This window comes from Planococcus citri, chromosome 3 (assembly GCF_950023065.1).
Source record: "Planococcus citri chromosome 3, ihPlaCitr1.1, whole genome shotgun sequence".
NCBI lineage: Eukaryota > Metazoa > Arthropoda > Insecta > Hemiptera > Pseudococcidae > Planococcus > Planococcus citri.
Genome location: NC_088679.1, coordinates 74086130 through 74108177, shown reverse-complemented (window position 1 = coordinate 74108177; position 22048 = coordinate 74086130). Strand labels below are relative to the sequence as shown.

The window sequence follows — 22048 nt, the reverse complement described above, 5'->3', positions numbered from 1 at the left end:
TATTTTTTAGTTTCCGTGGTATTTTATTGTAAATTTTTGAGGCCATGAAATCAACGTTCGGTAATTATCTAGATCTTGAATCGATGACATCAGTTCAGATTGCTCTTGTAAAATTGACAATCTCAGGCATAGTAAAGGCTTCATTAGAATATCAGCCAATTGCTGCTCGGAGCTCTCATGATTTATGTTGATCATATTTCCTAAAATTCGGTCTCTGATAAAGAAGTACTTCCTCTGGATATGCTTCATTCTGCTATGAAATTTGACGTTCTTCTCAGCAATTTTAATGGTGTTTTCATTATCCACTAATAGAACTGGAATTTCAGTTGAATCAATTATCTCTCAAAACAATCTCGACATACAGATAACTTCTTTTGATGCTTCATTAGTGGTCAGGCCCGGACCTTACCAAGTTACTGAGAAAATCTTGGTGGGCCATGATGTATTTGGGCAGGTGAGGTAAACTTCTTTGAGCCCCCTATTTCTCCTCCAGCACCAATTCCGGAGCTAAGATTTTTTCTGAGTGACCTTTAACTCAAGATGAAGGTCTCCACTGAATTTTGTCAAAATCCTCCGACATGTTTTGTTTGATTTTGCAATCCATCTTAATGCGGATAGACAAGTAGGTAGCCTACTTATTTTTCCTACCTGTCTTGGTCACTACCATCCAAAGAATGTATATGAAATGAAGTGACGACGACACTGTTACCTTTATTACTAGTTCGAGGACTTCTGACAAAAATCTACAACATTGCAATAAGATCATATTTAAGGGATTAAAAAAGATTGAATTCGATGATAAACCCCTCTGGCCTCTCAAAACTCCCAGAGACCATCCAACAAAGAATTAAAAGAACTGCAGAATTTAAGCAAAAAATATCAAGCAAGGTCGATCGATTGCAAATTAGACAACAATGTTGACCTTGAAGAACAAAACAAATTTCTGTGAATTTACAAACACCTTCGCAATTGATTAATTATCTCACGATGAAGCTTCCACCAACTCATCTGCCATAGTTCAACAGCCATCAAGGTACCTGGATTAATTTCAGAAACATTTTCACTACAATGGTTCATAAAAATGAAAATATGACAAATCTCGACAACAACTTCTGTCAGCACAATTGCCTTGAAGGTGCTGCAAAAGACTTTATACTTACAGAAAATCAATACTTTTAGGAAAAAACTATAAATATGTACGCCTAATAAGCAGAAAAAAAAATAAACCGCACACAATTTTATTTGGCATTGAAAATTTAACCAACGAATTGGAAGACCACGTTTTGATTGTTCTATTCTGTGTACTGAAGACCTGCACTGGCTTCACTATAGGCCAAATAAACATGTCAATTTTATTGACACATCATACATTTACTGACTCCCCATTTTGGTTGATATTTTTATGGGATTTGGTATCACTACAAATCCAGCTGTTTTAACGACTTTCCTCATTCCTTGCGGAACTGGTTGCGGATTATTAACCAATTTTTTCCCATCGGAGTCACGGAATGATAAAAATGTGTCATTGAACTGAAATAATAATTGAAGAAAAAGCGAATTGCGATAGGATAATTTTCTGATGTCGTATTCACGTAGGTATGGAATGGTATTGGTTGTTACCTGTTTCTCTGATATAAAATGGAATGGAAATTGAGGAGTGATGATGGTTGTTGTGCAGTAGTATGTCTTTCCAGTATTATCTTCTGTTGATCCATGATAAGCATAATACGTCTCGATCGGTGATATACTGGCGTAAAATAGGAAAGCTGGGAGCAGTTTTATTTCAACAGAGGAATTCGGTTCTTTAATTTTTTCCAAGGAGGGTGCGAATTTGTTGAATAATGGATTTTCATGTGGACCCTAAAAAATGCACAGAGTACTTGCTTTAAAAGTTGATCATCACTTATGAGTTATGATCCTAATAAAATTTTCAGTGGGACCTCACTTACCACATTTATTGGATTACAGATTTTGGCAATACCATTTCGATAATTCAGAGCATCATTGAACGATCGATACCTTATGTTGTAGTACAATACGCAAATTACTAATGGAGCTCTGTTTTCAAAAAAAAATCGTCCATAATCAGATCGTTTTACAAAATATGTAGGTACCTAGTAATTTGTGAATAAACTAGCCTCACCTACTTAATTTCATCTCCGACTGTTGTGTAAGCTACGCCATCTGAACTATCAGCCCAGTAGAATATAGTTTCACCATAAACATATTTTTCCAGACCTAAAACTCCTCCTGTCAATATGTTCCCTGATGCAGGATCATTCTCGATTAATCTGACTGTGGAATCATTAATGTATACAATTATACATGTTGAGCTGATACGTGCATTATGATATGATTTTATCCACTATAAAAAGGAATTTCTAAATCTCGAAAAAAATACAATGTAAACTTGCCTGAATGTCCAGTATTTTTGACTAGAATATTGTCAAAAAAACTTAAAAGAACGATTAATGGAAGAGGAGTAAAGATTCTTTCTACTCTATCAGGAACAATATTTATCGGATCCGGAGTTTTTAAATCAGTTGAAGATCCTCCACCTGAATAAAACGATACAATAATATCGCAATGATGGAAGTGTTGAAATTAAAATTGTATTAGGTAAATAAATGAACAAAAATTAGGTACCTACTCAAAGCGGTAGTTGATTTGTCCAAGCTGAGTAAAATGAGAAAAACTGTGCTGAACGACACCAACAACATCTTAACAAACTAATATTTTCAGTCTTCAACTCTAAAGTTGAAAATTCAAAAAATAGCGATACTTGTTCATTAGACGATAATTTCTCGAGCACAAAGTTAAAAGCAGTTGCCTTGAACAACTGATAGACCTCTACCTAGAAGGAAATGGAATATCTATATCGAAAGCAATATTAGTTAAAGTAGATATATTTTTTTTTTTTTGGAATTCGCAGGGTATGAGCTCACTTTGCACTTTGGTACCATGTGGAGAGTGCTTTCTATATTGTGAGTGTTTCCACGATATGGTACCTACCTATACCTATACCTATCAATTCGAGCTAATTTTAAATATCAGATACCTACCTACCTAGGTAGATATGCTAACTCCCAGTTTTTACGTAGAGTCATTCCATATTATCACAAGAGAAATTATTATTCAATTTATTATTGAAATGTTAATTGAAAATTAGTGAACTGAATTGAAGTTCTTATGTTCTAATAATTGAAAGTAGGAAAAATTATTGTTGATCATGCATTTAACCACCAATAAAATTGGATTTTCGGATCTAAGATACAGATATCTACATATTAAATTCCAATTACGAATCGTTGATGAACCTAGATCCAATTTTGTTAGATCTAGCTCAATCGTGGCACTTGAGAAATGAAAAATTGAAAAACTGTGACTTTTCAAGTGGATAGATTCTTAAGTGATTAGGTATAGGTAGGTATCTGCTTGATGTTTAATAGGTGAATAGGTAAACATTCGACTTTTTTTTTATTGGAAATTTTCCAGGATTGCTACGAATAATTGGATTACCTACTTTTGAAGTTATTTATTTTTAATAAGCACAAAAAAAACTGTAAAAAACAGTATAGGTATCTTTATATATATTTGACATTGAAAGTTTGAACAGTGAATTAAAAACTTCGGTTTAACTTCCTCCATTCGTGTAAACCTTTAATTAGGTCAAATAAACAATCTACCTACCTATTTTATTGACACACCGTCTCAAAAAATAAAATATCTTCACCGAATTATTGGCTTCCAATTCTGGTGGGTGTTTTTATGAAGTTTATTATTTTCAATATGCCGTATGATTGAACAACTTTGCTCATTCCTTGCGGAGCTGGTTGAGGATTATTCACCAATTTTTTGCCATTGGGGCCGTGTAATTGTAAAAATGTGTCATGAAACTGAAATTGAAAAAATTTAAGGTAAAGTCATCTCTTCAGGAAAGTTTTAAATCATGGACATGGTTTTTGCTTTTTTCAAAGTTTTTGAAAAGTCTGATACCTGCATGGTATTGAAAAGTAAGAAATTGGTAATTTTTTTCCAAGTTTTTAAAAGTCAAATTAAGCATTAGGACATCCTTAGTACAACCATAGTATCTATTTTTTTCATAATTTTGAAATGTCAGAAATTGACATAAAATCTCAAAAGGTCCCATAATAATTAAAAATTGATGGATTTTACTTATAAGCTTTTAAAAATCCAACCTTACGTCAAAAAGTCAATTTTTGAAAAAAATTCCAATTTTTTCCAATTTTTTGAACATTTAGCATAATAATTGAAATGCCAGAAATCGTCATTAGTTCTTAAAAATCTCAGTGTGGTTACCTGTTTTTTTGATATAAAATGATATGGTAATTGAGGAGCAATGATGGTTGTTGTGCAATAATATGTTTTTCCACTTTCATCATCCTGTATTGATCCATGATAAGCATAATACTTGCTGAGAGGTGGTGTAATAGCGTAAAATATGAAAGCTGGTAGAAGTTTTATTTTAACTGAGGATTTCGGTTGTTGAATTTCTTTCAAGGAAAGTGCGAATGGGACGAATAATGGATTATCAATTGGACCCTGAAATATATGCGCAAAGATTATATGTAGTATGTAGGTATTGATGGAGTTTATCCTTTTCAAAAATTAATCATCATGCTTAATTGAAATAAAAATTGAGTTGTTATTACTTACAACGTTTATAGGAAAGCAGATTTTGGCTATACCATTGCTGTAATGCAGAGCATCGTTGAACGATTTGTATCTTTTGTTGTAGTACATTATGCAAGCCACTAATGGAGCCCTGTTTACAAAACAAACAAAAAATCAACAATTGGTCATTTTAGGAGTAATAATTTGTGATTGAACTTAGTTTCACCTTATTTCATCTTCAACTGTTGTGTAAGCTACGCCATATGAGCTATTAGCCCAGTAAAATATAGTTTCCCCGTAAACATATATTTCAAAGCCTAGAACTCCTCCTGTTATTATATTCGCCGTAATAGGATCATCCTCGATTAGTCGGACTGTGGAATCATTAATTTATGAGTTACTTACTATGATTTCATCGATGAAAAAATAATGAACTCACCTGATCTTCCGGTATTATTGACCAGAATATTATCAAACGCATTTTCAAGAACGATCAATGGTGCAAGAAAGATTGTTTTCACTTTGCTAGGAACAATATTTATCGGATCTTGAGTTTGGAATTGAGTTGAAGATCCTTTGGTACCTGCAGAATAAAATGATTGTAATACCTAACGTGATCACCTCTCCAAAATTTGGAATTTACAAAGTATAAATAAATCAATGAAAATTACTCAAAGCAGTGGTCGATTTGTCCAAGCTTAGTAAAATTAGGAAAACTGCGTTTAAGGACATCAACAACATTTTCACTCAAGAAAATATTTTCTTTTTCGCATTCAATTCTTAGTTGAAACACTACGCTAAGAACTTTTTGAAAAAATTTGCAATACTTGTTCGTATAAGACGATGATTTGCTTTAGGAGCAGAACTGTACAAACATAAAGTTTAACTGCCCTTGAACGATTGATAGAAGTTTAATGTACATACCTATACACCTTGAGGCAGCAAGAAGGGGCTACTCATAAAAAAAATCAGTGCTGGTCATGCTTTTATTTTAGAATTCAGCGTAGGAACTTTCTTTGTTCGAAATTCATTTTATTGTAAAGTGTACCATGTTGAGAATGCTTCCGATAGTATCGCAAGTATTTCCACTAGGTGCCTATCAAATCGAGCTAAATTTAAACTTTGCTGTTATCTTTATGTAGGTCGATAACTTCGCAGTTTTCACGAGTTGTGTTATGTTATCACAAATCACATAGGGTATGGAAATTTTTTTTTTAATTTTAAATTATTTGACGGGAATTTCCATCTTGATTAAAAAGTTTTAAATGTTGGGCAAGTAAAAAATGAGTTCCACGACTTGGACTTGTTATGTAGGTAATGGAACAAAGACACCATTCATAAAGAGGATCTAATAAAACAGTTCAATAAAATAAAGAGAATTTATATACACACGAAAATAATGTATCTAATCATTAAAAACACGAGCCATCGAAGTCACTTCAAACGTTCAGAGCCGGGGTATTCTCAGATCTTTGGGACAATCTAAGTCTATTACAGGCTACGTAGAATTTTATCTCGAAGTTTTCTATAGAAGTGGAAGCCTGCGCCGCTTTGTAGGTCATTAAATTTATCAAGAGCCCGGATTTGGATCCGAAGTTGAAGCTTAGGTTGTCCAGAATAGAACAAAACAGATCTGGAGTTTGATAAAAATGTGACAGACCATATATTAATTTATTGAATAAGCTTACCTACTTTGTGAAAGTTAATATTGATGAATACCTACCTTTGTGATATTCATTCGACGGATGGGAAATTTATGGCGTTCTTGAGACGTATCAAGAGTATTCCGAAAGATTCTACTACTGGTCTGTTGTCCTGAGGTACTTGTGGCCTTTGATTGATCAGCGGGTTTCCATTATCTCCGATTAGACGTAGAAATGTTTCTTTAAACTGCACAAAGTAGGTACATGAGACAACAAATTCAGCATTGAGGACTCAAAATAGGTAATGAATTTATCACGTTTGAACAATGAACACATATACAGAGTATTTCTAGAGCAGATGAAGAACTTCCATTCAGAACCTATGCAACGCATACGAAGTCCCTGTGCTTATGATTGCCTAACCTCGGATCACAGGTGCAGCGTTATGTTGACTGAAAAATTTTCGGATCCAATTCGGTCAAAGTGAATTCAAATTGACCCAAAGAAATGTTCAGATCTGACGTAATTTGATCAAACAGGCACAGTAAGATCTGAACATATGTAATAAGATCAACATCTTAATCTGATTAGACTTGACCTGATGAAATCAAACCCGAGGCGTATTCAGATCTGATCTGATCTCATCAACAAGTCTAATCGAATCTGATCAGATCTAATCAGACCAAAATGGATCTGAGGAATGTTCAGATCTGACCCAATCAGATCAGACAAGCTTGATAAAGTTCCGAACAGATCTAATCTGATTGAAATCTTGATCTGATAAGATTTTATAAGACCTTCGCACATTGAATTCGATCCTAGGAATGTTAGATCTGATCTCATCTGATCAAACAAGTCTAATAAAATCTGAACAGATCTTATCAGATCAAATTGGATCCAAGGAATGTTCAGAACTGACCTAATCAGATAAAACAGGCTTGATCAGATCTGAATAAGTTTAATCTAATTGAAATTTTGATCTGATAAGATTTGATTAGACCTGTGAAGATTGAGTTCGATCCCAGGAATTGTTCAGATCTGATCTCATCGGATCATATGTGATTGGATCTGGGCAGATCAAATTGAATCTGAGGAATGTTCAGATGTGATCTAATCTGATCAGATCAAATCAGATTTCAGGAATTCCTACTTTGATTAGACCTGGCCAGATGGAATGGCATCTGCAGAATATTTTGAATGTGATCTAATCTGACCAGATTAAATCGGATTTGAAGAATTCCTACACCTTATCTGATTTAGTCTGATCATATCTGATTAGACCGGACCGGATCAAATGGCGTCTGAAGAATGTTTATATTACCATGTAATCTAATCTGATCAGATCAAATCCATTTCTACGAATTCCGAGACCAGATCAGATTAGACCTGACCATGATCAAATGGCGTCTGAAGAATGTTCAGATGTGATCTAATCCGATCAGATTCTGAGAATTTCTAGACCTGATCGAATCACATCAGATCTTAACAGATCTGAAGATCTGAATAAAATTCTGATCTGCTCAGATCTGATTAGATCTGGACAAATCAAATTGAAATTGAGGAATGTCTATAGTAGACCAGTTCAGATCAGATCTGAATATATCTAATCCGAACATTTAATCTTATTAATCAAAAAATCCTCAGACCAGATCAGATCCAAACTAATCAGATCAAGCAGACCTAATAAGATCTGAACAGGAGTAATCATCCATAGTTTATCAGATCTAATTAGATCTAGTGAGGTCAAATTACGAGTAGATTCAGAAAATGTCCTGATCTGCTCTGATCAGCGACTCAGAGGTTATGCAAACATCCTAACATGGAATGGAGGTAGTTTCATTGGAAGACTTCATTTATTTTTGTACCTACATATACCTACCTGTTTTTTGGATATAGACGGAATTGTATTCTGTTCCACAAGGACTGTCGTTGTACAGTAATATACTGTATGCGAGGTTTCATTCGTCTCAGCTCCTGGGTAGGCAAAATATGCAACGTTGGTTAAAGATTCTTCAAACCACAAAAACGAGTCTGTCAATTCAATCGTAGCCACTTGAGTAGGTTGTCGAACTTTTCTTAAAGCTTGGCCGAATTTCTCAAATTTTCGACTCGATTTTGATCCCTGTTTGTATGATAATGCATGAAGTGGTACAAAACTAACATTTGCTGACGGATTAAAAAAGTAGTTTTGGTAAATGGCTTTGCTTACAATACGTATCCGAAATAAAACTTCGAATAAACCGTCGCGATATTTTAAAGCTTCACGATATGTTCCATATTTCAAATTGTAATATACTACAGACGCTTCCAAAGGAGAGCTAAATAACCATACTCACAGTCAGATCAGAATTCTGAATCATATTATAGGTAAGTAATTTGATATGATTATTGATTGTATGAAGAAATTTTACCCATTTTTGCCATTGACCGTTGAGTAAGCTTCGCCATTTGTCTCATTTGTCCAATAAAATCTTGTTTTCGAGTAAACGTATAGATTGAAACCAAGTACGCCTCCGATTACTATTTCCGCGGTTTTTGGTTCTTTTAGGAACACTTCGACTGCAAAGTATCTCGATGATTCATTTTATAATCAATCATCCTAGAGTGTACAAAAAAAGCTACTATTTCTAAAAACTTTTAGCTAACCAGAATGCCCAGTATTAACCAAAACAGCTTTTTGGTGTCCATGATTCCCAATGAATGTCAGAGGAAAGGTGAAAATCTTTTTCGCTTGGCTGGTTTCGATATTCATAGGTTCCGGTGTCTTGCTAGGTATCGGACAAAGTCCAGTAAATGGTAAAGTCGTTCCAACTACCAAATAAAAACGAAATGAAGACCATCACAGATACTAAATTTGACTTTGATTTTTCAAATGTACTCACTTGAAGCTGCTGTCAGTCCTATCAGTGTTGATAACACCAGAATTAAATGAATGTGATATTCGGACATTTTATTTGAAAAAAAAAAACTACAAGATATTGTAATAATTACTGAAATGCAGGTGCAAAGTGAAACAGTCGATACTCTTTCAACAAGAGCATGAATTGCGATTTATGCCAAGTGAACTGAATTTTTATATTCCACCTTGGTGTAGATATTTTTTGCAGATGGAGTCTTGTCAATATAATATGTTATCGTAGTCCCATTCTTTAGTTTTATTTTCCTTGCGTCATCGCAATTAGCGAAAAGGAGTGTACAATTTTTGTCGTGTTTTGCTCTAGATTTCGGATTTTATTATCTACTTGCTGGTACTTTTACTGTTGAAAAAAAATTCTTCGATAAGCGTAGAAGTAGGTAGGTAGGTAGGTAGGTACATATTTGCGAACGAAAAATACTTTTTATTTAAGGTTTGGCAATCAAGCTCTAGACCTTGATTTTCACTCTCTTCTTGACTTTCCAATTAAATCTCAAGCACCTAAATTTTTTTTCGCCCTGAAATCTGAAAATTTTTGACAAAAAATCTGTATAGGCTAAAAATTGAGCAAAATAATTGCAAAAAAGTGCATTTTGAGGTAATTCAACTTCAACTCACCGAATACAAATTTGAAATTTGTAAGTCGACTTTATGATTGGAAAAGTAAATTTCTCCAACCTTAATTTTTCCATCTGATTTTTCTTGAAAATATCAAATTTTGGGGTGATTAAAGTCCATTTTAGAGGTCATAAAAGCTCAAAAAAATCATTTTCACATTTCTTAAAAAAAATTTTCGTTCAGTTCAATATCTGATGTTAATTTTTATTTTTTATTAGTCTGGAGCTTTCGGATTGGTTTGATTAAGTTTTCCAAATTTTGAATTCAGCACTTATTAAAATTTGGAAGCAAAATTGCCAGAAGAATATTTATTTAAGTTTATTCTATAATCATTTATTATAGGTATACCTTGAAATCAAATCTGAAATTTAAAATTTAAAGCTAGATTTTTTGAAAAAGCCAGATGATTTGAAAAATCATATTTCCCATGTCAGTGTGGTACAGATGGTGAATATTTGACGAACAAAAATGGCGTTTGAAGTATACCAAAAGAGCGAACCGTTGGTTTGATCCTTGAGGAACTTGAGGCTCTTGATTAATCAGTAGTTTTCCATTCTCGTTCAACAGTTTCAAAAATGTGCTCTCGAACTGCTCAATAGGAGCATTAAATAGATAGATATCAATGATCAAGAATATCGAATAATTGAATTAATCATTCTAGTGCAATACGTATTCAAACCTACTGACATGTTTTTTAGATATAAATTGTTTTGGAGTTAGTGTATTAACGATGGTAGTAGTACAATATTCTGTTACTCCAGTCGATTCATTTGTGTAAGATCCCGGATAAGCGAAATAATGATTAAAAAGGGGAATATCCATGTACCATGAGAAGGCATCCGATAGCTGTATATCGGTAATTTTTCCTGCTTTTTGGATTTTTTTCATCGCTGCAGCAAAGTTTTTGAATGCTGGGTTTGGTTTCGATCCCTGAATAAGATAATAATTTCTACTCAGTCACAATTCATTGTCAGTAAACTAAGTAAACATTCAGATCTTGGCATATAAGCTTACAATGTTGACTCGAACAAGAAATTTAGCCACACCGTTGCGATATTTCAAAGCTTCGCGGAAAGAAGGGTATCTTGTATTGTAATATTGTATCGATACTTCCAAAGGACGACTGAAAATTTAATTAAATATAAATTCACGCTAAACTATAGATAGGTAGGTACTCGATACCTTACATATGAGTAGGTATATGAAGAATTTACCCATTTTTTCCATTGACAGTGGTATAAGCTGAAGCTGTTGATCGTGTGTTATTCGCCCAGTAGAATCTGGTTTTCCTGTACACGTATCTTTCGCTGCCTAGAACGCCTCCTGTTACCATTTGCGTTGTGTACGGCTCACTCAAGATCGCTTCGACTGCGAGATTTCTCAAAAATTTAGCTTACGAATTTGTATTTTTTATATGCATCTAATCTTAGATACCTAGGAAGAAGAAATGTCGAACAATGAATTGATTTTTTTTACCCGAATATCCGGTATTTTTTAAATAAGCTTTTTCCACGTATCGATTTCCTGAAAATATCAACGGTATTGGGTTGTAGAAAAATGTCGTTGCACTAGTTTTCACATCAACAGGTTCCGGAGTTCGGGAAGGTATTCGATGAAATCCAGTAAACGACAAAAAACTTCCGACTGAAAAAATTCACTGAATGAAGAAGCAATATAGCCTACTTAATGATCTGAAAAGCTAATTTTTGATTTTGTATTTGCCTACTCGAAGCTGTGGCCAATCCAGCGAATACTGCAAACGAGAGAATGAAAACTATCTGTTGATTGTGCATGTTTTTAGATTTTAAGTACGACTGCGTGACTGTTCGAAGGAGTTGTGTAGAAATTTAGTATTTGTCAAAAAAGTTGGGAATTTATCTGCAAGTACGAGCATATGAGTTCCAATGTCCTTCTTGCAGTTTATTTTATAGTGCGGTACCTTACTTTGTATCTACCTACACTAAGGCCTATACACTTGTGGTTATTTTTATCGCTGATATTTTAATTGTTTTTTCATGTTTTCCGTTACTATATGAATGTTTTTTTCTTCCTGTCATCGTTAAAATTCAATATTTATTTATCTATCTACTATTTTTGAATCTACCTACATTGTACATAGCTCAGTTAGGTACAAGTTTTTCATATTTGTTAAAAATTAACAACGTTTTTTGGCTAAGGTAAACTTTCTTCGTATCTATTTTCCGGCTGCGATAACGTAATGCGAGGGAAAAGGTCAAGGAGTTGAAGGAGTTTTTAATGTTCACCTAATACTTGCTATTGAGCTACAATATTGCAGAGGTTGAAGAAAATTGGAGCTACGGTGTGAAAAATTCCCTGAAGCAAGCGAGTGAAATTCAGTTTCGAAAATAATTGATACTTAATGTTCGTTTTGATTCTTCTCATAGGTCCATTATCTATTATTATGGTTTTTATTGTATATTTCAAAATACATACACATAAATTATCCCATTTTTTATCCAATCTTCGAAAAAGGAAGGGGGCGAGTAATATTTTAAAATTAAGGATCCTACCATATCATCTATAACTTATAAGAACTTGAGAGGATTTTATCTATATTTTCACAAGTCTAGATAAATACCTGGATAGAATAATACTTATGCAGAAAGTAGAATGTTTTTTACGAGTAGGTACATAATTTCAGGAGCTCAACAGGTTTTTTTTTCAAGTTTTCAAAAACCTGACAAAAGTCAGAAAATTGTTTTTGAAAATTCAATATCATTTTATGGTAATTTATTTATTGCCTTACCTATTTTTCAAAGTTTTCAAAAGTCAGACTTCATATCTTGAAAGTTGAATTCTGTGCAACTGAAAGTGTTAGAAATTAGTCATTTTTCTCAAAGTATTTGAAAGTCTGTAAAAATGCCAGAAAATCATTTTCGAGAGTTGGGCATGATTTTAATGTTTATTTTTATTTTTATTCATTTTTTTTTTTTGTTTTTTTACTTCAACATAACTCGAACACTCAATTAATGGTCAAAAATTGACCGTTTTTTTCTTTTCCAAGTTCTCAAACGCCAGACTGAATGTCTGAAAGTTTATTTCACTGTAATTGAAAGTGTCAGAAACTGGTCATTTTTTAAATGTTTTTATAAATTTGGCATAAGCTCTTGAGTAATTGGTTATTTACTCAAAAAGCCCTCTGATCTTTTTCTTCACATCCATCGAGCCTTCGATTGAGTTGCTGTGGCCACCTTCCCTGTTTTTGGGGGTTCAAAATGATCCAGGCTATTTTCGAACCTATACTGAGCACGAGTCCGGTGTAAATTCTTCAATTAGAAGACTTTTAAGTCAATTGAGCCTCGAATAGGACATTGTAGCCCCTTTCCCTTTACTTTTTGGGTCCAGACTTTTTACACAATGTAGACATCGTTCTCATGACGAATAAAACATTTAAGAATTTTGCATGAACTAAGGAATAAAGCTTAGGTACTCTAAAAATGAATCACAGTCACCCTCGCCATTCCTTTATTGGCTGATGACATTGACATGAACTTAAAAAAAATCACGGTTGATGTAAAATTATGAGAAATTGTCCCTGATCCTCATTCTCATTCTGGATCTGTACTGGTTGCATGGTACACTGTCAGGTTTGAGTATGGTTGAACAATGCCTCGGCTTCGTGCTACAGGTCTCAGTCCTCGAGGATATTGTGGCTTTTGATTAATCAATTGCGTCCCATCGTATTTCAACAGTTTTAAGAATGTGTCATCGAACTGTGAAAGGTAAAATGAAGTTGATAGATATAAATTACCTAGGTACCTATGTTTCAACGTTGAAAAGTGCACTATCTACTTTTTTTAAATCGAATTCCTAGTCTTGAACTCAGATATGCAGGTTCATTATATGTATCTACTGTAATACTTGAATAAAATTTTGAATGGGCACCTAAGTAGGTACCTAAATTATTAATTGAAATCAACTAATTCACATTGTATTTTTTTAATTTTGTTTCAGGTGAGTACGAATTTTTTCTTCTATTCGGTGATAGAAGCTGTATAGCCTTGATACCACATATGAGAGGAAGTAAGTCATTATAATAGGTACCTAAGGTATACCTCTTTATAGAAGAGCTTCGAAGTACTTCAAAATAGAAAAATATGAATTTATGCTTTTTTTTCAAGTTTCATTTTCGATATTCATAAATAATGTATCTACTTGCCTGTTTTTTTGATATAAACTGAGTCGGATGAGTAGCAACTGGAATTGTAGTGGTGCAATAGAATTGCTCTCCCGTTGTCTCGTCTGATACTAATGATCCCGGGTATGCAAAATATCTGGTGTTGGTGGGAAATTCGTTGAACAATTTAAAGACATCGTGAAGTTTGATAGGAACTAGAGGTCCGGCTTTTTGAATTTTTTTCATCGCTGCTGCAATTTGATCAAATTTTGGATTCGGTTCTGATCCCTGTGCATTTCATTACATCGACATTAAATCATCATTGATTATTCGTTAGGTATTTTATGCTAAATCATAGGGATTTCAGATTTTTGAATTTTCTCTTACAATTTGTATTCTGAAGAGAACTGTTGACACACCATCTCGATATCTCATCGCATTCGTCAATGGACCGTATTTCAAATTGACGTATACAACTGCCACTTCCAAAGGAGAACTGAAACATGGCAGTTCTAATATTATACTGTTCGTTAGTGTATGATTTGAAGTAGGTGTTCACTGCTTATTTACCCATTTTTTCCATTTACAGTTGTATAAGCAGTGCCATTAGCATTATTCGCCCAATAGAAAATTATTTTCCTGAATCTATAAAGGTTACCATAAAGTGGTCCACCTGTTGCCGTTACTGTTGTGGAGGAGTTTTTCAAGAATACTTGTACTGTAAAGTTGGGATAATTTTATCTGTATTACTATAGGTGTGCAGATTCGTACGAACTAATGAAAGGGATACCTACCATGATTTGAAGTTTATACCTGAAAATCCAGTGTTTCTTATAAATGCTGCTTCATGTTCATTATTTCCACTGAGTGTTAATGGCTTAAAAGTGAGAAGTGGATACGTCAAAAACGTGTTGACATTAATTGGTTCTGGAGTTTCGCGAGGAATTGGATAAAATCCACTGAACGGTAAGAATCTCCCAACTGTGGATAAAAATGAGACAAACCGCGCGAGTTACAGAATACATATAAATGTACTACCTGGGTATAAAAATGAATTGGTTTCCAAGTGAGGATCTCCTCTGCCTACTTGATGCTTTTGTCGATCCAGAAATAGCTATAAACACTAAAATGAAAAAAATTACAAACGGGCGCATTTTATCAAGTGCGAAGCACGATAGTATTTGAACAATTTGAAGCGAAAGGTGCTCTGCGCATTCGCGTTGTTTGTACACTTCTTATTTAGATAATGAGCTGGCGGTCATGGGCCATGTCCTTATAGGAAGGTTAGTTGGATTTCTGGTATGTCTTGTCAATACTATCGTGTTAATTATGCTCAACTTTGAACTTACTAGTTTTTTTATCATCTTTTTGGTTTACGTCACTGTAATTAGCATGAGATACGAGTAACCATGTTCTAGCTTTCTTTGAGCTTTTTGTTGATTTTATTACCGTACAGAAACCAATTTCGTGAAAAATATCGGTGTGATCTTCTCCAAAACGACTTGAAATCTACCTGTAGTCGACTTCATAGCGTATTTGAATCAGTTTGCAGACCTTATAACTCCATGAAGTTTCAAAAATCTACTGGAGGCTCCAAGAATTTTCAAAAAGTTGTTGGAGGCTCCAAAATGACCCTAAACCCATCAGCAGTCGACTTAATGACGTGTTTAAATTGGAGTACAGCGTAAATTTCGGATTTCCAACTCCATTTGACGAAAATTTCAAGTTTCAAAAATCTGCTGGAGGCTCCAGAACTGCTAAAAACGGGTTGAAACCGATTCCAATCGATTTGACAGGTTGAAAATAGGGTAAATTCCAAATTTCAGCTTCCTTAAGTCAATTTAGTGAAGTTTTGATTTTTTTCTCCCTCATTGTTGACCTAAATTTGATTTTTTTAAATTCACCAATAATAAAAAAAAAACACTTCAGCACTTGAAATGTTGGCTGATGATAAATTTTTGCAATTTTGTAAGCTTTTCAATCTGGCTTTGTCCAGTTCAAAAAATCTAGTGTGAGTTCTACGTTAGGAAGATTTCAGTTGACCTGCCAATCAAAATCGCTAGCTGCCATTATTTGTTAGTAAGGCTTACTTTTTTTTGGCAAGCTGGCTTCAAAATATTCCTTAGGAGTTAGGATGTCTCTTTTAGAAAAAAGTTGTCTCAGATGTGGGGGGGTGCAATCTTTCCTATTCTCATATGATAACTTATTACCTGTTTTTACATATTTTAGCTCAATTTTCACAAAACTTTGTCCAATTATTCGCAACTAATTGGCAAATTTCAATAATTCAGAGAGTCACTCAAGTACACTTATGTTTTGGAGGAAAGCACTCTTTTGGAACAAAGCTTTCAAAAATCCATTTATTTGAAAAATTGTATGAAATAATTTATGCCCACTTACTCAATTATGTATGCTGGGTGTTCAGTTTCCAGTGCCTGAAATTCGCCTAGTAACACAGGAACCCTAATTACACAGCTGTAAACTAGTTTGCAGACTCTAGAAACTGAAGGAGCAAATTTATATGGCATAAAGTATTGATTTTTCAAGGTTGTGTTGCTCCTTAAATAATTCCCCACGTAGAAAAAGTACACTGGTGTCTATTGGAAAATCAGCAGTGTTTCTTAGTAAGGAATTGCCACTAGTGATTTACTTCTCCTACTCAAAATTATGAGTGATGAATTACTGCTGATTTCTCAGTAGAGTAGCACTACTGATCCACATATGCAAATCAATGGTATTTCACTACTGTCTAGTATGTGTGTAGTAAATCACTACTGGCAATTCCTTACTAGGAAACACTACTCATTTCCAAGTGTGTGTCAGAAGTGTTTCACTACATGCTATCAGTATCAGTGGGGTGCAATAATTTTCAAAAATCAAAAAAATAGGGTTGGGGAACTTTATTTTGAATTTCCCTATCATCAATGTGATGCTCACGTCATGTATGATTTTTCCTGCCTATAACATTTTTAGAAAATTCCTACACCTATACCTCGCGGGGATTCGAACCGGGGACCTACGGATGTCTGACTACACAACCCTAACCACCTGACTACTAGTGCACTACAGTGGATAGGGCATTCAAAGAATATATTTGTTTGCAAACACTCAATTTCAACAGTTCATGAATTTGAATGTCAAAACTTGAAACTATGAATAATTGGTGAAGTTCTCAAGAGTGTCGAATTCATTTTTGAAAACTATTTGATCCCAAACTCAAAATGAGCTTCAGAGAGGGGGGAGGCACAAAATTGCAAATTTTTTAAAGAAGTGCGCTGTTGATGTCAAAATTTGAAATTTTAATGGCGCTGAATCAATTTTTAAAGACCATTTGACCCCAAACCCCAAAATGGGCTCCAGAAGGGGAGGTATACAAAAGTACAAAACCAAAAATTATCAAAAAAAATATATATGGGTATCAAAATCTCAAATTTATGGGTTCAGAATTCATTTTTCAAGACAATTTGACCTCGAACCTCAAAATGGGCACCAATGGGGGAGGTACAAAATTTTAAACTTTTTAAAGAAGTACATTATTGATATCAAAATTTGAGTTTTCAATGGCACAGAATCCATTTTTGAAGACCATTCTACCCCAAATCCCAAAATGGGCTTCAAAAGGGGAGGTACAAAACCAAAATTTAAAAAAAAAATTGAAAAAGTATGTAATTGATATCAACATTTGAGGTTTCAATGGCTCAGAATCAATTTTTGAAGACCATTCAATACCAAACCCGAAAATGGGTTCCAAAACTTGGGAGGTACAAAAATGAAAATTTTCCAAAAAAAGTGCAATATTGGTGTGAATTGAAAATTTGGATTTTCAATGGTGTAGATCAGACTTACTTTTTGAAAATCATTTGATTGTAAACTCCAAAACAATATCCACAGCGGAGATTCAAAACCAAAAATTAAATTTTCTTATATATTTGAACACAAAATTCATTTTTGAGAACGATTTGATCCTAACTTCCCAAAATGGACTTCAAAGGGGAGGTACAAAGTTGAAAATTTTCCAAAAAGATACAAAAATAGTACAATATTGGTATCAAAATTGGGATTTTCAATGCCCAGAAATAATGTTTGAAGATCATGTGACTCCAAAACCCAAAATAAGCCTCAAAAAGGTGTAAAATTGCAAATCTTCTCAAAAAAAATTTTCAATATCAGTATTAAAATCTGGATTTGCAATGGCACAGAATTTTTTGTTGAAGATCATTAGACCCTAAATTTGAATCTGCAATCCTTCATGTTCAAAATCGTATATACATAATCTGATATCTGCATAGCATTCTTCAAAACTTTTGAATTTTTTTCCTCTTCTCCCACCCTAATTGGGGTATTTTTAGTTAGCAGGGCAATTGGTTGATGACATCACTGGTAAGGTGTACGTTTACTAGTAAATAACTATATTAGACCATTTGTTCAGTAGGCAAACTGCAAACATGACTGCTGAGTGGTGCATTGTGTGATAAATAATTATTGATGTGTAGTAAAAAACTACAACACATCTACTGAGTTGTAGTAAGTAACTACTGAGCCATACTACTCTGTAGGTGAACACCATTGTTGAGTGGTTCATTGAATGGTGAAATATTACCAATGTATAGTTAAAAACTACTAATCTACCACTGAGCTGTAGTAAATAACTACTGAACCACTACTACTGAATAGGTAAACACCACTGTTGAGTGGTGTATTGAATGGTGAAGTATTATTGAGTAGTAGTTAGAAACTACTACTTTACTACTAAGCTGTAGTGAATTACTGCAGAAGTCACACTACCCTGCAGTGCAACACTACTGTCCAGTAATGAATCAAGTACTGAAAGCACTACTGATGTGGTGTGAATTACTACTTAGCACTACTGTTAAGTAGTGAATTACCACTGCCCCCTGTAAGTTTTTTCTACGTGGGTCTGCTAATGCTAATAGTTTCAATTTATTTGCCCAATGTTTCTAAACTTTGAAAAACAAGTTAAAAGTTTTTTTTTTCAATTTTAATACAATTTTGAAGTTGAAAGGGGATAACAATTGATGGAAATATTCGAAGTAAGTAAGTACCTACACTAAGACCTTCAATGTATAGCTGACTCAGAATTTTGATTGCTGTAGCTTATTCGCAACTTCGCCCCTTCAATGTTCAAGATAGGCAACCCCATTTAAACTTGAGTAGTTTGGGTTGCTGTGTTATCAGGCGAATTATTCCACCTTTTAAATAGGACACCAGGTATAATAATCCTGGTTTACATATAAAGTGGTTAAATGACGGATGGATAAAATTTGTTGGAGACTATTCTCTTTATTTTTCGAGCTCGTGCCACTGGTCGAAACCCTTGAGGATTTTGATCCCTCTGATTGATCAATTGTTTCCCATTTTTATCTTGTAATTCCAAGAATGCTTCCCTGAACTGCAATTCCAAGAGTTGTATTGAATCAATCAGGTACAGACTACATATTCTGGTATTTTGAATTAGGTATATAGAAACGTTATTTTTTTACCAACCTGTTTTTCAGATATGAATTGAAGTTTACTTTTGTCAAATACAATTGTAGTGCTGCAATAAAATGTTCCTCCACTTGTTTCATTGAATTGCGATCCTGGATATACAAAATATCCTATTGTTTGGGGAACATTATAATACCATTTGAATGCGTCATACAGTTTTATCTCAGTAGGAGGTCCAGGTTTTTGGACAGTTTTCATTGCCTTGAGGAATGGTTCGAAGTCTGGGTTGTGTTTTGAGCCCTGTATGAAATTACAAACCAAGTAACAATATGTATATTCGTGTTCGAGTTTAATCTCGATTCAATTTTTTGGAATAATTATGTTCAACGTCAGTTCTATAGGTACGAGTACTCACAACATTTATTCGGACAAGAGTTTCAACGATGCCATCTCTATAATTTAGAGAATTGTAATGTGATCCGTATTCTTCATTGTAATATATCATTGCCACCTCCAAAGGAGCCCTGAAATTTTTATCAGTAAAAATTAAATACCACATTATCAAGTGTATTGTTTGCATTGGTACCTAAATTTGGTATCTCACCCATTGCGGCCATTTACAGTTGTGTAGGCTGCACCTTTTAGATCGTTCGTCCAGTAAAATTTGGTCTCCGTGTAGATATATCTCTTATTATAGAGAGGTCCTCCGAATACCACTTGAGTGGTATTAAGAAACTTTAAATCTATTTTGACTGCAAAGTTTTATTGAGAGAGTAGGTACAGATATGATATGTCTAAAGATTTATTTCCAAAAAATCAACTCATCGTTATTAGTTACTAGAACACTATACCTATATACTTACTTACGGTTCCAGTATTTGTCAAGTAGACTTGTTCTCGTCCAAGATTCCCTTTAAATGTTATTGTCACAGGAGTATGTAAAGGGTACGTGAATTTGGAGATGATATTAACTGGTTCTGGAGTTTTCTCAGGTATTGGATACAATCCACTGAATGGTAGGTAATTTCCAACTGAAGAATAAACAGACAGGTAATGCTTACCATTATTGGTGCTGATCCGAATGAACCATTAAAATCACGATTATCAGGTATATTACTCGAAGCTGAAGTTAATCCAACAAATATTGGAAATGCTATAAAAATGATCCATTTGGGTTTTTGCATTTCAATTTTGTATTCGTGGCATATCGAAATCGTAAACTGTACGTAGGAAATAAACACAAACTGCGAACGTGTGCTTTTAGTTGGTAAGTACCTATAACTTATGAGGTCTTATCAATTGTACCTATACCTGAGGCTACGGAAATTTTTTCTCCCAATTGACGTAGGTAATGTTTGTCGTAAGGATTTTTGGCGAAAATGTAGATTTCGCCGTGTTTCATAATTTGGTTATCTTTTTTTTTCGGTTTAGAATTTTTATGAAGAACTTTTTTGTTATCTGAGTCGGGTTCATGACTTTTCTACAGCAGTACAGCGATTGTCACGTACTTATAAGTACCTACTCATAGATACGTTTTCATTTAGTAGAGTTATTCACTAGCTTGTATATGGATAGCTAATAACTTACCTGCAATTCGTTCAATTTTTAGGGATTTTATTTTAATAAATGGCTTCTTATCATAAATAATTTACTGATACCATCCAGAATGTTTATCAAATTCTTTACCTTACAATGTTTTTTAAATGCTTCATTTTAGTTCCAGGAGTGTACATACTATAGAAGTAGATTTCTGATCAAGGAGGGATAGTAGAAGAATATTCCAGAATAGGTAACACAAAAAATAAGCCCTCAAGCTGTGAAATAGAACTGAAAAATTTTCAGTTTTATTTTTCTAAATTTTTAAAAAATTGAATGAAAGTTCTTTTTTTTAAAAAAAGGAGAAAACATTTTCAATTTCCTCTACACATGGAAAAATCTCAGCCTTAACCCGTCCTTGTCCTTTTATACACCTTTTTTTAAATAGAATCTCATTCAAGAGAGCAAAAGGTATTCCGAATCGAAAACAAACACATACACTAAAATGTTCACTACTCTCCCTACCCATTTTAGGAGAGTTCATCCATTTTCTTCAGAAAAAACTCCCATACCTACAGCAATTTTTTGTCCAGAGTCGTCACTTGATACCAAGCAAAATATTTCCAGTATTTATTAAAATTTTGATCAAACCTCACCTTTTCAGCCATTTTTTCAAATAATCAATCTAAATTTGTGACATTTTCAATCAAACTCTAAAATGAAAATTTTTCATACCTTTCGAGGATTTCAACTTTTAGTCGGGGAGCCCGCATAAGGATCTATTGTACCCATCCAAGAGCATCTCTGGGACCAACAGCTTATGAACACCCAACAGTGATTCTCATAATGGTTTCTGTAGGTACAGGATTATGGCTTAATGCGTCAGCATGCTTCAATCGGTTACCAGGTTGATATTTCATCGTGAAGGTGTACTCTTGAAGTTGTAACTACCACCTGGCAATACGTGGTAATAAGTAGATCTTTCTTCTCACTGGTAGTGCGACCGTCATAACAGACTGAAACGCACTTTGCGCTACCAGTGAGAAGAAAGATCTACTTATTACCACGTATTGCCAGGTGGTAGTTACAACTTCAAGAGTACACCTTCACTGTGAA

The 22048-nt window shown here is 34.0% G+C and overlaps 3 protein-coding genes across 6 annotated transcripts; all 3 read right to left on the bottom strand.

Moving 5' to 3' along the window:
• Positions 1-3575: 3575 nt before the first annotated feature.
• On the bottom strand, positions 3576-5411 carry LOC135841398 (uncharacterized). The gene is made up of 6 exons (XM_065358338.1): positions 5307-5411; positions 5075-5218; positions 4862-5009; positions 4678-4786; positions 4321-4563; positions 3576-3896 (listed from the first exon to the last, which is right to left on the bottom strand). Exons 1-6 carry the CDS (start codon positions 5374-5376, stop codon positions 3738-3740), a joined length of 873 nt encoding a protein of 290 aa, XP_065214410.1. The 5' UTR covers positions 5377-5411; the 3' UTR covers positions 3576-3737.
• Positions 5412-6369: 958 nt separating this feature from the next.
• Positions 6370-9227, bottom strand: LOC135840656 (carbonic anhydrase 3-like). Its single transcript, XM_065357283.1, has 6 exons — positions 9161-9227; positions 8925-9089; positions 8690-8837; positions 8488-8596; positions 8158-8400; positions 6370-6525 (listed from the first exon to the last, which is right to left on the bottom strand). Exons 1-6 carry the CDS (start codon positions 9225-9227, stop codon positions 6370-6372), a joined length of 888 nt encoding a protein of 295 aa, XP_065213355.1.
• Positions 9228-13279: 4052 nt separating this feature from the next.
• Positions 13280-20714, bottom strand: LOC135839112 (putative carbonic anhydrase-like protein 1). 4 transcript variants are annotated; one of them, XM_065354986.1, is made up of 11 exons: positions 20514-20714; positions 20260-20427; positions 20001-20190; positions 19812-19920; positions 19454-19696; positions 15036-19358; positions 14762-14929; positions 14519-14666; positions 14336-14444; positions 13991-14236; positions 13280-13544 (listed from the first exon to the last, which is right to left on the bottom strand). In XM_065354986.1, the coding sequence occupies exons 6-11, from the start codon at positions 15100-15102 to the stop codon at positions 13380-13382; spliced, it is 903 nt and encodes a 300-aa protein (XP_065211058.1). In that variant the 5' UTR covers positions 15103-19358; positions 19454-19696; positions 19812-19920; positions 20001-20190; positions 20260-20427; positions 20514-20714; the 3' UTR covers positions 13280-13379. The 4 variants fall into 4 exon arrangements, with proteins under 4 accessions (XP_065211058.1, XP_065211057.1, XP_065211059.1 ...); XM_065354985.1 differs by having other exon boundaries at positions 20001-20148; XM_065354987.1 differs by having other exon boundaries at positions 20001-20148; positions 20514-20697.
• Between the last annotated feature and the right edge of the window lie 1334 nt (positions 20715-22048).

Excerpts from the sequence above, each read along its gene's own strand:
- LOC135841398 (XM_065358338.1), bottom strand. The coding sequence starts at position 5,376 with ATGTTGTTGATGTCCTTAAACGCAGTTTTCCTAATTTTACTAAGCTTG. Across the intron at positions 5,219-5,306 it reads CAAATCGACCACTGCTTTGA|GTACCAAAGGATCTTCAACT; the intron begins GTAATTTTCATT and ends TTTATTCTGCAG. Across the intron at positions 4,564-4,677 it reads TCTGCTTTCCTATAAACGTT|GGTCCAATTGATAATCCATT; the intron begins GTAAGTAATAAC and ends CATATATTTCAG.
- LOC135839112 (XM_065354986.1), bottom strand. The coding sequence starts at position 15,102 with ATGCGCCCGTTTGTAATTTTTTTCATTTTAGTGTTTATAGCTATTTCT. Across the intron at positions 14,237-14,335 it reads TTCTCTTCAGAATACAAATT|GGATCAGAACCGAATCCAAA; the intron begins GTAAGAGAAAAT and ends TGAAATGCACAG. Across the intron at positions 13,545-13,990 it reads AGTTTATATCAAAAAAACAG|TTCGATGACACATTCTTAAA; the intron begins GCAAGTAGATAC and ends TACCTTTCACAG.
- LOC135840656 (XM_065357283.1), bottom strand. The coding sequence starts at position 9,227 with ATGTCCGAATATCACATTCATTTAATTCTGGTGTTATCAACACTGATA. Across the intron at positions 9,090-9,160 it reads AGGACTGACAGCAGCTTCAA|TTGGAACGACTTTACCATTT; the intron begins GTGAGTACATTT and ends TTTATTTGGTAG. Across the intron at positions 6,526-8,157 it reads CGTCTATATCCAAAAAACAG|TTTAAAGAAACATTTCTACG; the intron begins GTAGGTATATGT and ends TACTTTGTGCAG.